General features: G+C 42.6%; 1 protein-coding gene across 4 annotated transcripts in view; it reads left to right on the forward strand.

Moving 5' to 3' along the window:
• The window catches only part of Nck2 (NCK adaptor protein 2), a 132748-nt gene that overhangs the window by 77663 nt on the left and 40398 nt on the right, over positions 1–14687 (forward strand). For 3 of the 4 annotated variants that reach the window (XM_020159077.2, XM_074050476.1, XM_020159076.2), the window contains exon 3: positions 13173–13414. In XM_020159077.2, the coding sequence (XP_020014666.1) occupies positions 13189–13414 (226 nt within the window). In that variant the 5' untranslated portion in view covers positions 13173–13188. The remainder of the gene's footprint in view (positions 1–13172; positions 13415–14687) is intronic. The other variant, XM_074050475.1, reaches the window with a different exon arrangement.

Below are 14687 nucleotides of genomic sequence, written 5' to 3' on the forward strand. Positions count from 1 at the left end.
TGATGTCTCCCCAGGCCTTTGGAGGTTTTGTATACCAGTGCCTTTTGCTGTACTCTGGGGTCACCTGGGATGGTCAGGGTCCATTCCAGACCAACCTGGAGTGGGCACATGGGACCTGGGCTTCTGTGACTAATTTGTGTTTATTAGATATTCTGATCTTTGATCCTGACAGTGCATTAACCCTAAGTGGAGACTTATCCTGTGCAGAGAAATTTAATGGAGAAACAGGAAGCACATCAGGCTCTGCACTGCTTTAGAACATACCAGAAGTGGGGGCTCCAATATGTTCTTCCCACACCTATCCTTTTCTGCTTTGCAGAGTCTGGCTTGGTACAGAGTGGGCTCCTGGAAAAAAAGGAGAAATCATCCAACAGAGTCTGAATTATCACATAGCAGAGAATGGTAATTTCTCTTTTAGGGATTTCAGTGGGGTCTTAGTTTTGCATACTGGGTAAAACTGCAGAGCAGCGAGGGATGGAAAATATTTGTAACTGTACAGAAGGCAGTATATGCAGGCTTTACTCTGTTGGTTACTTTAGACCCCCCACATTTGTAGTAGGTTTTGTAACCTAACAACTCTCCTATCCTTGGGACTGGATTGTAGTATCCTTGTGATTAGGATTGGAGCTCTAGGCTCTACGAGATCTTGGTAGAGCTCCAATTGATTAAAATGATTGATTGCATTCCATGTTCTTTAGAAGCCTGACCCATGAGGCCTGGTCCTCTCAGGTAGTTTGCTTGCAGAGTGAATAATACCTTTGTGGGGAGGACAGTCATTTTGACAGTCTCAGAAATTGAAAACTTAAGAGGTTGTCATATAGAATACCTGATCACAAACCAAAGTATCTTATTTCCAAGTTAGAATCAAATTCCAAGGAGATTGGTGGTAAAGGGCAAAGGCTCTGAACTTCTTGTATGGTCTTAGGCCCCCTAGGGTGTGCCCCATTCCTGACGAATTTCCATAGGACCCCTCATGTCAACAGTAAGTTTGGAGCAACTAGGTCATCTGTCTCCCCATCATACTTGACAAAGCTGTATAGGTGGAAGGCAGATTAGAGTTCACTGGGAGTGGGAAGGTAACGATGGTTGTCGAAAGTGCAGCTATAAAGGGTATTGTGAGGGAGAGCTCTGTGGTGATAGACATTTGTGTATCTTGATGGTGGTGCTGCCTTTGTGAACCATACATACAATAAAATAACAGAACCATTTATACACTGTCCTAATGTCAGGTATTATACTGAGCTGTGTAAGATGCAACCTTCAAGAGAAACTAAGTGAAGGTTAAAAGATGCTGTATGCACCATCTTTGGAATTCCCTATGAATTTGTACTTTAAAATGAAAGCTTAACTTTTTAAAAAAAGGTCAGTTAGTTTCATTTCCTCTTTTTACAATAGTTTGGGATCTGTGAAATTTCTGAAGTTTACATAGCAGTTGATGAGTTAGTCATAAAAGGAACATGGAAATAGGAAAGGGTGGGGGAAATTGAGCTCCTTTCAAAGTCTCTGTAGAATATGTTTTCCTTTTCAAGATTTCTCTGTTGTTTTCTTAGGGCCTAACCATACTTTTTTATTTTCACATATTATTATAATCCATAAAGTTTATACTGTTAATGTTGATCACATGAAAATAAAATATAAGCTACATACACTAATTATAAGAATACTACAGTTAAAGTCCCATGATAGCACACACTGCCATATGTATGTGTACACATGTGCACTTAATGCACATATAAACACACACATTCCAGACCAATGCAGTATTATGCTCTGCTTTGACTCTTTAAGTCTAAGAAACAAGGCTGAAGACTAGAATGTTTTATAAATCACACCAGCTATCGTAAGTGAAGTGCCTGTTTTCATAGATTCACACACACGAGTGCTAACCTTGGGTTCCAAGGCATCTTGAGCAGTCACCAGTGCGACAGTCTCCATGTCCTTGTTTCTCAGTTGGCAGAACTGATCTGCCAGTTGAGTTGTGGCGGGAATGAAACTTGCTGTGTGTGTACTTCTAGTGGATTAGAGCACACTCTGTGCAGGGAAGGGTCACTAGCTCCTCTTTCCACCTGTGCCCTCTGAAAAATCGTGGTCACTGCCTGAAATGTCATCTTTGGTAGAAAATGTAGCTCTGAGTACGAGCTACTCTTAGACACTCTGTTTCTCTCAGACTTAGACCTTTCCAAAAGTAGATATTTGTACTTGACCCCAAGGGGATTGATGCCTTATGTCAGGTGGCAGTCAGGTGACACTGGGGTGCCAGCCTTAGGGACACAGCCATCTAATTAGTGTCCCAGAAAACTTCAGCATGTGCCAGCTAGTGACTCTGAATGCCCCTGCCCCTGCTTCCTGCCTGGCTGTATACTTCCTTTGTGAAATTTCTTTGTGATATTTGATAGGTACAAAATACTCAGGTGTTGTTCCTTCACTTATGGCATATAATAAAGCACATACCCAGGGCTGGCAGAGTGGCTCAGGTGGTAGAGCGCCTGCCTAGCAACATGAGACCCTGAGTTCAAACCCCAGTGCCACCAGAAAACAAAACAAAATAAAAATACCCATAGGCCCACCTCTCAACTTAAACACTGGAGTGTCATCTGTTCTGAGGAAGCTACAGTGTTCTCCACCTGGTCCTGTCCTCTCTCCCCTCCCCCAGGTTATTGTAGAAGTTTCAGATTTACCTAAGCATTGTGGAAAATGCAGAGTCCGCTGTATACCTGGCACCTGTGTCCCCCAATTTCAGCATCTTACAAGACTGTGATACACTGGTCCCAGCTATTGAATCAATGGCTCATTATTAATAGTCACCACGTTTCCTTAGTCTCCCCTTAGCTTGACACCTCAGACTTTCCTTGTTTTGATGACCTTGGTAGTTTCGAGGGGTCAGGTGTTTGATAGGTGGTCTCTCTTTTGGGTGGTGGCTGATGTTTTCCTCATGTTCAGAGGGTGATGGGTTGTTGGGAGGACGACCACAGACGTGAAGTGCTGTTCTCATCATGTCTCATGCAGGGTGCGTGCTGTCAACATGACTGTCAGTGCAGGCTTCTCCACTGCACAGCTGCTCCTTCCCCCTTTCCCGGCGGTCCTCGGTGAAGGAAGTCCTCAAGCACAGACACACTTATGGGTGGGGAGGTGCTCCACCTCCCTGAGGACAGAAAAACCACCTGTTATTTAGAACCTGTTGACTGTGAGGTTTGTCTCTTCTCTCCCATTTATTTGCTTACCGTCACTCATTCCCTTCCTTTTAAAAGTTAATTTTACCTAGTATAAGTGTGAACCTAAACAGCAGTGTTTAGTTTTGCTTATTTTAGGGCTCTATGAAAATGAGGCCGTGTGGCATGCAGTCCTTGGACTTTTCCTCAGTTCCATATTGTTTCCAGGAGATGTCTGTGTGATTGTGGGAGGTGAAGGTGCTTCATCCTCTCTGCTGCAAGATACTGAATTGTGTGTCTGTACTGCCCATCTCCTCCCCCTGCCACTGATTGGATCGTTTCTGTCTTTCCTTTAGCCTTCATCAGTTAGGCTTCTGCAAGCACTGAGGTGCAGTTTCCTGGTGCACTGACAGTGTCTCTGGAATATCAGTTTGAGTGCAATTACAGCATTGAAGTCAGTGTACAGCTTTACAAAATGATTCCGAATTTTTTTCCAAAATAGTTATCCCATTTCACTCTGTCCAGCAGAAATGTGGCTGCCTATCACATCTGGCCTTTCTAACACTTTCACATCAGCCATTTTTACCCCACTAATGTTAAAATGGAACCATTGGTCTCAGATGATGAATGTGATTGAATGGGTTTTTCTTGTTTATTCAACATTTGTGCCACTTGTCTAAATGTCTGTCTGTTACCTGCTTTTGTCTTGAGTGGTTGGTCTTTTTTCTTTGAATTGTAGGCGTTTTTATATATTCTAGATACCAATCCTTTGTAATTATATACATTGCTTGAAACCTTTTTAAACTAGTCTTTTTAATCATATTTTGATCTCTGACAATCTGTTAATTCCTACATACGAACCCACCGTTGAGCCAGACTTTCTGTTTAACTGGAACCTTTTGCCTTTTACTGTGCCAAGAGCGGATGCTACTATTTATAAAATCCTGCTATTTATAAGGTGCGACGTTTTCATGTAAGAAGAGAATCTTGAATTCTCATAGCTCTGCTGAAAGGGCCATTTGCATTTTGTGTTGTTTCAATGTTCAGCAGCCTATTTTTAAATTAAACTTTGAGGTTGATAAAGATAAACACAAATTTTTTAATGCTAAAATTTTATTCAAAGCAGGTAGATTATTTTTTTACCAGGTAACTAATCAGACTGCCTTCTCTGTTATTACATGTCCTTTGGTAAATTTTAATCTTCCCATATCTTTTGCTGCACTTATCACTTACAAGAGAGCCAGGCTGGACTTGGGAGGAGGAGAACAGCAATGGGCCAGGGAAGGGGCAGCCTGAGAGAGGAGGTGCTTCGCACTGGGCAGGACTGGGCAGCAGAGGCCAAGGAAGCAGCTGAATTTCAGGCATATTTTGATGATAAGCCTGTGGGGTTTGCTGGTGCAGTGGATGCAGAGTGAGAGGAAAGAGTCTGAGCCGGGAATCTCAGAATTTTGGCCCAGGCAACTCGGTGATGGTCATTTACTGCAAAGAAATATTGTGGACATCTCCAGAGATTTTTGCTGTTGCTATTTATTGCATTGATTTTCTTTTGTTTGGGGTTGGAGAACCAAGAGTTATGTTTCAGACCTGTGAGATTTGAAGGGCACATTGAACATCCACATGTAGACATTCCATAGGTAGTTGGGTTGTGGATGAAGTAGGGGTGGACACATGTACAGAAACATATGGACAGGATTCAAAGCCAAGAGTGGATGAATGAGAGGCTGCACCTCTGTTTCTAGGACAGAAACACTGGTAGAGCCAGTTGGGAAACTAAGAGGTTGCAAGGAAGGAGAAGCCACAGGGCAGCCCAGCGAATGGCCTGCATTTGCAGGAGGGCTGGACAACAATCAGCTTCTGCTGAGTGTGCAGGCAAAATGACAATGTGTGGATATGGCAACATGGGAAGGGTAAAAGCTGATTAGCAGGAGTGGATACAGTAGAGTGAACAGCTTGCTGGGAGAGTGCTTTGGAGTGAAGTGTGCTGCTCCATGCTTTATGCCAGATGGCGTCCTCCAGAAAGACATCACAGCTAGGGGAGATTCCATATAGGAGGAAGGCTCATCACAGGGGCCCAGTTCCCAATAACATGGGACACTGTGAAGTGTTCTCTGCATCACAGGCAGACCCTTCTGATTGCTTCCTCCCCTTTCACCTGAGACTGCAGAAAGGGGAGAAAATATGAGAGGAGGAGAAGAAAGGTCTTTCAGGGCTTGGCTGGCAGGGGATGGGTGGTGGAAGCAGCTGTCTTGGAGGAGGGAGGAGTAGGAAGACTTGGACTTTACCTGGAGCTGTTTGGTGAGTGGGGAAAGTAGAACTTGTGAGGGTTTTGTTTGTAATCATGAATGTAGTAGAACTCCAAAACACTGAGGATAGTTTTTATCATTATTTTTTACCCTTTCGATACCTTTTAAAAATCAAAAAACTGGAACATATTGTAGATGTAATGTCATGGCCTCCTTATCCCCAAAACCTTTATCATACGTTTTACATCATGTCAGTAGGATTTTAAAGGCCTTCCTGGTGCTTTTGATAGCCGTATCAGACTCTTGATCTACAGTGTCCAAAGATCTGACCTCCTGACACATGTAATCTAAGTTTTGTGTCACCTAAGTCAAGGGTAAAAATAGTTCTACTTGAAGTACTTAAGGCAGGGACTGTAGGTAGTGCAGGGAGGCCACCTGTAGGGTAAGGAGCAGCTGGGGACAGGTGAGAGGTTGAGGGGAGTTGGGGGGACGGGGGAGTGGTGAGGTGGGGAAGGGGATGGTACTAGACTTCACAATGGCTTTGCCAGGAATGAGTTTTCAAGAGGATGGACCCTCAGGAATAGTTAGGCATCCAGGAAAGATATTACATAAAAGCATTGCATAGCAAGAGAAATGACCTGATGGAAACCAAGTATCTTCAGGATCACAGTATAGCATCTTTAAATCCTATGTAACCCAGGAGCTGGGTGGGAAATTCTACATTATAGTCACTGTGAGGAACAAACAAACAACAAACCAAATAGCCTCTGCTTCTTTACAAAGTATTCACATGTAAAATACACAGAAGGTGGGCAGAAATACTGCTGGTCACAGTAAAATTAGCCACACTGCTTCAGAGACTGGAGTAGCAAATATATGAAGTGACCTAGAGCGACTTGTGCCCTGCTCAAAAAGCAAAAGAAGCAAATGAACAGTCTCAAAGTGGATATGCTGTTGATACATCAGCAGGACACAGGTGTCTTAAGAAAGAGCCAAAGTTAGAACAATTTAAGCAGCAAAATGTGAAGAAAGTAGCATTGAATTGTAACCTAAAGTATAAGATAAGTATTCATAAGTTCATACTTAGATACGCATACATTTGTAAGTTGGGGAAAGAAAGAAATCTTGGGTGTAGAAGAATTGCATGCTTGAGTTTGTTAAGCTACTTGTCCTCAGAGAGGTGGTGCCTCATTCCCCTTCTTTCCACAGAGGACAGTGTGGAAAGAGAAAGAGTCTTTTCCCTGGAGAAAGCTATATTAGGTGGTCAAGGTCAACACTAGCAGTGATGAGTCATATTGACAGTGTGTTCCTTTGGTGTGATTGTGAGGATAATAACAGAGCTTTTTACCTCTGTGGCCTTCCCCCCAAACTCATAGCCCTATACTACTGAGGAAAACAATATAAAAATCGGAATTGAAGGACAGAATACCGATCAGCATTCCTTAAACAAGGAAAGTCTGGGAACAGTCACAGCTAAGAGGTGCCTGAGAAGACATGATGACTAAGCATAAGATCCCACCTGGGATCTAAGGCCATTAGGGGAACTAATGACCACTGAAAAAAGTATGAACTTCAGTTATTGTGTGGGTACTAGTTCATTAATGGTAATAAATGCAGTATACTCATGTCAGACATTGCTAAGAGAGAAAACTAAAATGGTTCTTAAAAATATAAGCGGTCAGAGCCTCCCAAAGGCCTCACCTTGGAACACTGCTGCCTTGGAGTCCAAGCCTTTAGCACATGAGTTTTTGGGGAACATTTGATTCAAACCATAACAGACAGGATTTCTTTAAAAGACTCATATGTTTGGAATAAATAAATACTAGTATTTATCTTTCCAGAATTGTTTGTAGAAGTATCTGTATTCTGACTAAACCCACAGTTAGCTCAGTTCTTTTCACCTACAACTAGTCCCTGCCTCCATCCCGGTACAATGAGTGAGGAGGGTCCCTGTCCCTAGCATTTGGTACAAAGGGGCTCTCTGTAATTCTCTGTCCCTTTAAATAGGAAAACCTAGAGCAGACATAACTGCTACAATGTGGGCGTAAGTCATGTGTGAAGAACTAAAATAACTTTGCACATTCTAAGACCGGACTTACCTGGCATATGCTCTTTAAGTCACTGTTTTTGTACTTTGTATGTTTCAAAATTCTATGAGAACTGTGACAAATAAGGTGGTAAGGAGAAAGGTCAGGTATTGATTAATGCAGCTGACTTCATTCTTAAGAGCCAAGGATGCTCACAACATTTATATTTTAAGCTATACTTTAAGTTATAGATGTTGCAACTACTTTCATTGTTATGGAAAAAAAATAGGAAGGCCCAGTAAATCCCTCAAAATAATGACTTGTCTATTTTGGGAGCCTCGGTTATGCATGTACCCTACATGAAAATTCTTCCTGTAGGGTAGTGTTTTAAAAGAAACCAAGTTTCACCAAAAGTGTCAGTGTTAATGTTCATGTATTTTTCCATTGGTGATACTTTTCTCTTTACCCCATTACTATAATACCTTCCAGGTTGGCAGAAGGCAGTGCCCATTCTAAGCCCAGTGCAGTTATTTGAGATTTCTGGGTTTTTTTTTTTTTTTTTTGGTGGGACTGGGCTTTGAACTCAGGGCTTCAGTCTCTTGAGCCACACCTAAACTCCATTTTGCTCTGGTTTTGGAGATAGGGTTTGCAAACTGTTTGCCCAGGATAACCTCAAACTGTAATCCTCCTTAACGCAGTCTCCCACATAGCTAGGATTGTAGGCATGAACCACTGTGCTTAGCTATTTGGAGTTTCTTGTTCACAGTTTGTATTGTGTAATAAAATTGACTTATTAGGTTGGCAGTAATTCTTCAAAATTATAGCAGTGGGGCATCTCAGCTTGCCTCCAGCATACTCAGTCTCTAAGAGGCCCATGAGGGAGCAGAGCAAAGTTAGCAGAGTGTGTGCTTCCGGCCTGAGTGGTCAGTCAGTGTAAAGAGAGAGCACTGCCCTGGTTCTGAAGCAGATGCCACCATTCTCTCTTTCCTGTAAAATTTCCTAGACACCACTGAGCTGTGCCGATGTACAGTTTAGTTTTTAGAATGCACATGATAAAATGAGTTGACCGATGATGAACTGGTTGATAAACTCACATTTTAAGGTATATTAATTATTTTGTGTCATTTTGACCAAATTGCCTGATTGAAACAACCTAAAGAAAGGAAGATTTATTGTGGCTCATGGTTTCAGAGTGTGCAGTCCCAAGTGCTGGCTCCATTGCAGTGGGCCTGAGAGGAGGCTGCATGTCATTGAGGCGGGAGCAGAGGACAGGGAACCAGGAGGGGAGGGAGGGAGAAAGTAATTCCCAAATAGTGCCACCTGCTGGGAAACAGTTCACAGTGAGCCTGTGGGGACATTTTACATTCATTTTCTTGTTTAATGTTTCATGTGGAGAGAGAGACCTAATCCTGTCTGTAAAAATGAACTAATAGTACAGATTTTCTTTGGGGAGAAAGGTGCAACAGAAAACTAGTTGTTTATGTTAGTATAAAATTTTCTTTTTGAGAATTGCTATGTGCTAATAGATCCTATTGAGAAGTCAATAAAAAGATTCACTTAACAGATTATGTGTATATCACTCCCAGTAGGATGGCTACTGTCAAAAATAAAAGGTCAGAAAATAAGAAAATAACAAGTGTTGGCAAGGATGTGAAGAACTTGGAACCCCCGTGCTCTTTTGGTGGAGTTGTAAAATGGCACAGCAGCCCTGGAAAGCAGTTGCAGTTCTTTAAAAAATGAAAAATAAATTTCTAACAATTCTAATTCTGAAGAGATACCCGGAAAATTTGCAAAGCAGGATTCAAAGAGATATGTTTACACTCATACTCATGTCAGAACACTATTCACAGTAGCCAAAAGATGGAAGCAACCAAGTGGCCACTGACAGATGAGTGAACGAAGCAAAAAACAGATTATTATTCAGGCTTGGAAAGGAAGGAAATTCTGACACAAGCAACAACATGAGGAAGATTCAAGATACCATGCTAAGTGCACTATGCCAGACTTAAAGGGACAAATGCTCTCTGTTTCCACTCATGAAGAACCTGGAGTAGTCAGATTCATAGACACAGAGGGTAGAATGTTTGGAAGCAGGGAAAGGTGATAGTAACACGACTATGTGAATGTACTTAACCCTACTCACTGAACTGTGCACATTTTTTTTTACCACAAAGTGGTCTTTGCTGTGCTGGGGTTGTCAGTGGGCAGCCCTGGGAATAGAAGGCTTACTGCCAGTGGGACGTGGATGACCTCATAGGGCCTCCCAGCTAGAGAGGTTCTCCCTGGCCCCGGACCTTAGGTACATCAGGAAAGGAGCTGGGTGGCCTCCCTTCCCAGGTGCTGGAAGGTCTGTTATCACTGTCTGGAGTTTAGCATCAACAAATATTTTAAATTGTTGTTTTTAGTAAAAATTTGGCTATACTTCCTTGTCTGTGAAATGTATCGTAGTAGCTGTTACAGACCCATGAAAACCCCTCTGGATACAAGCTGATGGCTTTAGTATTAGCTACAGTGGGCCATTAGATGAAGGAAGCTGCATTGTCCCCAGCAACTGTAAAACTTCCCATGACACCCTAGTTTTTGAGCATTGGCCTGTTATTTTTTCTTAGGACTTAGGGGTATGGCTCAATGGTAGAGCGCTTATCTAGCAAATGCAATGCCCAGAGTTCAAACCCCAGTAAGGACAAAAGAAGTTGATGAAAAAATGAGTAAAAGTTTTGTCTTTATTTTTAAATATGCATAATCTGATGCAAGCACATTTTGAGGCCCTGTCAGCATTACATTGAAGCCCAGTGAACCGGTGGTTTTGACTGTGGCTATGGACAAGCATTGACTACTTCCTGTGGTCTGACTCTTTTGGTCAGAGCAGTCAGGCACCTTCCCCACAAGGCCACCCACCAGGGTGGGGTCAAGACTGGTGTTCAAACCTTGACCTCAAGCTAAAGAATCACATGCTTAGAAGTGGTGGCCTTGGTGGTTACACAGGAGACCATCATGGTTTCAGAGCAGATTGTGCAGGCCATGATCTCTAACTGCCATCCAACAAAACCAGGAAACATATTATGGAAAGACCCTCTACAGGATAGTTATCCAGCACAGCCAGCTGAGGTCTCACTGGCTCAAAGCAGTGCGCTGTAACATTGAGCCACGCGTAGGACTGGGCTGCGTACATCCCCCTACTTGTAGAAGAGAGGCATCCAAGGACCTGAGTCCTTCAGCCCCGTGCCTGGCAAACATGGCACTTTTACCTTTCACCTTGTCTCTCCTCCAGTAAAATAGTGAAAACAAATCCCTTCCTGAATAATACTAAAGGAAGGAAGTCCTTGACTTATGAAAGAAGATCTACTTTCAGGTATGACTTTCAGGTGTAATCTAACAAAATAGTTCAGTGTGTGAGCTAGTGTGGACTTGAGGGTTTCTGAATGTGGATAAATTGTTTGTTTTGAGATGCACCTCTTGTAATTTGTACCCTGTTGGGTATTGGAAGTATTAAGGGTTCTGGTGCAGTCTGTGATGAGAAGACTTCCAAATTCCTCATATGGGAAGAATACATGGCAGGACACGTGGGTATACTTGGAGTTTATTAAAAGTTAGGGAAGGGAGATATATAGGGGAGCATTGTAAGGCCCAGGTGGAAGTCAGAAGCCAAGAGAGTGTTTCTGCTCTTCAGGTGCTTTTAAAACCTACCATAATCTATGGGAAGATAGAACCAGGTGATCCTCCTCTAATAATCAATGAGTGAGGAGGAGCGTGGGTGGGTCCTGAACCAAAGCATGGTTAATCTAAAATATAGTGTTTTTCTATGAATCCCTAATTTAGCCTGCCTCAGAAGAAGAAAGGTTTATCTGTAATGCAGAAGTTAATTCCTGAGCAAGAAGAGCATGCATTACGTCTAAGTATCTTAACATTTAGTGGAAAGCCCAGGGTTTTGTTTTTTTTTACCCAAGGAAATTAGTACTTCATGGTGCAGGTCCCTCCGTAATCCTGAAGTCTGCATTGGGAGGAAGTGGGAGAGACAAGCATCTTTGCATCATTCCTTTTTTAAAGTTTGGGAAACAGCCAGTTGGTGAAAAGACTGAGCCCTGAATTTTTTTTTTTTTTTTTTTTGGCTGAGAGAACACTTTCCATGTTCTCACTAAGTATGGAGTTGCTGAAGCGGGTGGTAACTATCACCATCTTGGTTCAGGTACATTTCTGCTATTTATTACTTCACATATTGACTTCACTAGATGTATGGTATTTATTTGTTTTTGTAAACTTTATTTTGAAATAATTCACCATACTCACTTCTGATTGCATTTTGTGTGTCTTGAAGAGTGTGTAATTGCATCTGCCTGCTAGTCCAGTATTAAACACAGTTGCACCACATTGGGAATTCTATGTGCTTTGCCTTCTTATTGATCTCACCCTCCCCCTTGCCCCTGGTAGCCACTGATCTTACTGTGTCCATAGATTTGCCTTTTCCAGAATGTCATCGAGTTGGAATTGTTCTTCAAGACACTTATTAAAATAAGGACAGTAAGGCAGACTTTATCCGGAGGGTTACTGTGGTGGTTCTGCAGTAAGGAAAAGAGGTAGCTCCAGACCCGCGCCGGGAATGGGAGGATGTATGACCACAGGGAAAGGTGTTGGGAAAATTACTAAGAGAAAAAGGGTGGGGAGCACATTCTGGCTAAGAGGACCTGACAGGATGCCTGCTGAATCAGGCAGGGTGATCAGAGGTCACCTGGGGGAAGGTGGCAGAGGAGGAAGCTAATCCATATTGAGGGTGCTGACACTGGCTGGCGCAGAGACACAGATATGGAAGTCTAGAAGTTGAGGCTACAGTTTGGTCCAGGGAGCCTCTGCCAGAATCAGAAGGTGCCCTTTACTCACCTCCCAGTAGGCATTTGGTTCCTCCGTCCCTTCTCCTCTCCATAGCTCACGTCTCTTCAGCACCTATGGTATTGCCGTTGTCTGGTGGTGCAGTTTTTTTTTAATCCATTCACCTACTGAAGGACACCTTCCTTGCTTCCAAGTTAGGGCAGTTATGAATAAAGTTGTCATAAATCTCCATGTGCAGGTTTTTGTGTGGATGTCAGTTTTCAAGAATAATTTTCTATCTACAGAAAAGCTGTAAGGACAGCACAGAGCATTCCTGGGTGCCCATTATGTGGTTCCCTACTTACTGTTAACATTGCAGTGACAACATTAAGACATTCACATTGGTCCATACCTTTACGTAGACTTTATTCACATTTAACCTGGTTCTACCTATTTTCTTTTTCTATTTCATGATCCAACCTAGGATACTATATTGCTTAGCACTACACTAACTTGAATTTGGATCTATAGGAGTACTTTATGGGGATTGTATTTATTAACTATGTTCATAAGCCTTGGCATAGGCTGAGAAAATGAGTGTTAACCTATCAACTCCAAGGAGCCAGTGTTATTTAATCAAATGAGCACATTAATTGTAACCTCGTTATTTAGAGCATTTGTAAGTTGATGTTCAGTTTTGGTAGAATACACAGAATTACTAGTGCACAAGGAGCAGGGATACAAGATTTGTTCAGTAAGGTTGCTATTTCTAGGCAAAGCAGTACAGCTTGTTAAAAGAAGGTCATTTCAAGGGTGAGCCTTTCGAGACCCTGGAGAAACTGGTGGCAGAGTTGTAGTAAGAGCTGTCATTGCCTCATTTTTCAAGTTGGTCAGAGGTCAAAGTGGTCAGGTGGTCCTCTAATGAGTGTCTCCAAATGTTTTGCTGGCAGAAGGACTCCATGAAAGATGACAGAAGAAGTTATTGTCATAGCCAAGTGGGACTATACTGCCCAGCAAGACCAGGAGCTGGACATCAAGAAGAATGAGCGTCTGTGGCTGCTGGACGACTCCAAGACATGGTGGCGGGTGAGGAACGCAGCCAACAGGACGGGCTATGTGCCATCCAACTACGTGGAGCGCAAGAACAGCTTGAAAAAGGGCTCCCTGGTGAAGAACCTCAAGGATACGCTAGGTGAGTGCCCACACCTGGGGACTGACCACAGCCCAAATGGGAGGCCTCATATTTCCAGGATGGTCTGGTTGTCTTTCAAGTTCTTTGCTTTTTTTAATTGTTTTTTAAAGTCTGCTTATATGTTGACATCCTCCTATTTGTCTTTTTTATAATCTGTGAGAATTAAGAGAATAAAAAAGAGAAATCTGCTTTTTCTCATTTCCTGGAGATTTTAGTTTGGAGTCTTTGTGTGCTTTGGGCCCCTGCACACATGTTAGCTTCCTTGTATTAAAGTTCCAGGGGATCCTGAAATGGACTTGGCACCTGAGAGCATCCCCGCTCTGCCTCTGTCATCCCATCAAATCTGTGCTCTCTTCAGAATCCCATTCATTTCCCCTTTGTGCACAGAGAAGGTGATAGCAGGAACTTTTTTTTTTTTTTTTTGCTGAGTTGACAATATTTCACACTGTACTGTTAGTGAGGTGGTAGCTGGGGCCAGTAGTGACATCAGAAGTCACTTAGAGCCACTTAGGTGGACACCTCCAGGAGTTCTGTTCAGTTACCACATTGTCTGCCTCTCTCCCCTGTGCCTCCTTTCTTCCCTGGTCTATTGTTATCTATTTTATGTAACTGTAACAAAATAGCTGAGGCTGGATAGCATTTTTTTAAAAAGGCTTAATTTGGCTTACATTTGTGGTCCAAGGTCAAGAGACTGAATCTGGTTTTGGCCTTCTTGTTGTCAGAGTTTCAAGGTGGCACAGGGCATCACATGGCTAGAGATAAAGGGTATGTGTTTATCTCTTCTGGTGCCACTCTTCTTTTTCTTTCTTTTCTTTTTTGAGACAGGGTCTCACTATGTAGCCCAAGCTGACCTCTAACTCACAGTCCTCCTGCCTCCACCTCCTGAGTACTGGTATTATAAGTATGTGCCCACACCTGATTCAGTATCTCTCTTCTTATAAAGCCACTAGGATTTGAATATGCAGTCTCTACTCTGATAACCTTATCTAATCCTAATCACCACCCAAAAGTCCAACCTCTGAACACCATAGCAGCATTAAGTTTCACCCTATTGACACTTAAATTTCAACACAAAGACCCTTGGGGTTGCACATAAACCTCATGTAAACCATAGCACCTGGTGCTAAGACATGGGAATTGCTACCCATATAACATGACATGAGTGGTGTCCAGCTGACCTTCATATGCACACCAGGCTCACTTTGGCTGATCTGGGAAAATAATTGTGAGGGCTCTTTTAAAAGAATCACCAATCTGAGCTGACATGTTTCTT

Source organism: Castor canadensis, chromosome 12 (assembly GCF_047511655.1).
Source record: "Castor canadensis chromosome 12, mCasCan1.hap1v2, whole genome shotgun sequence".
NCBI lineage: Eukaryota > Metazoa > Chordata > Mammalia > Rodentia > Castoridae > Castor > Castor canadensis.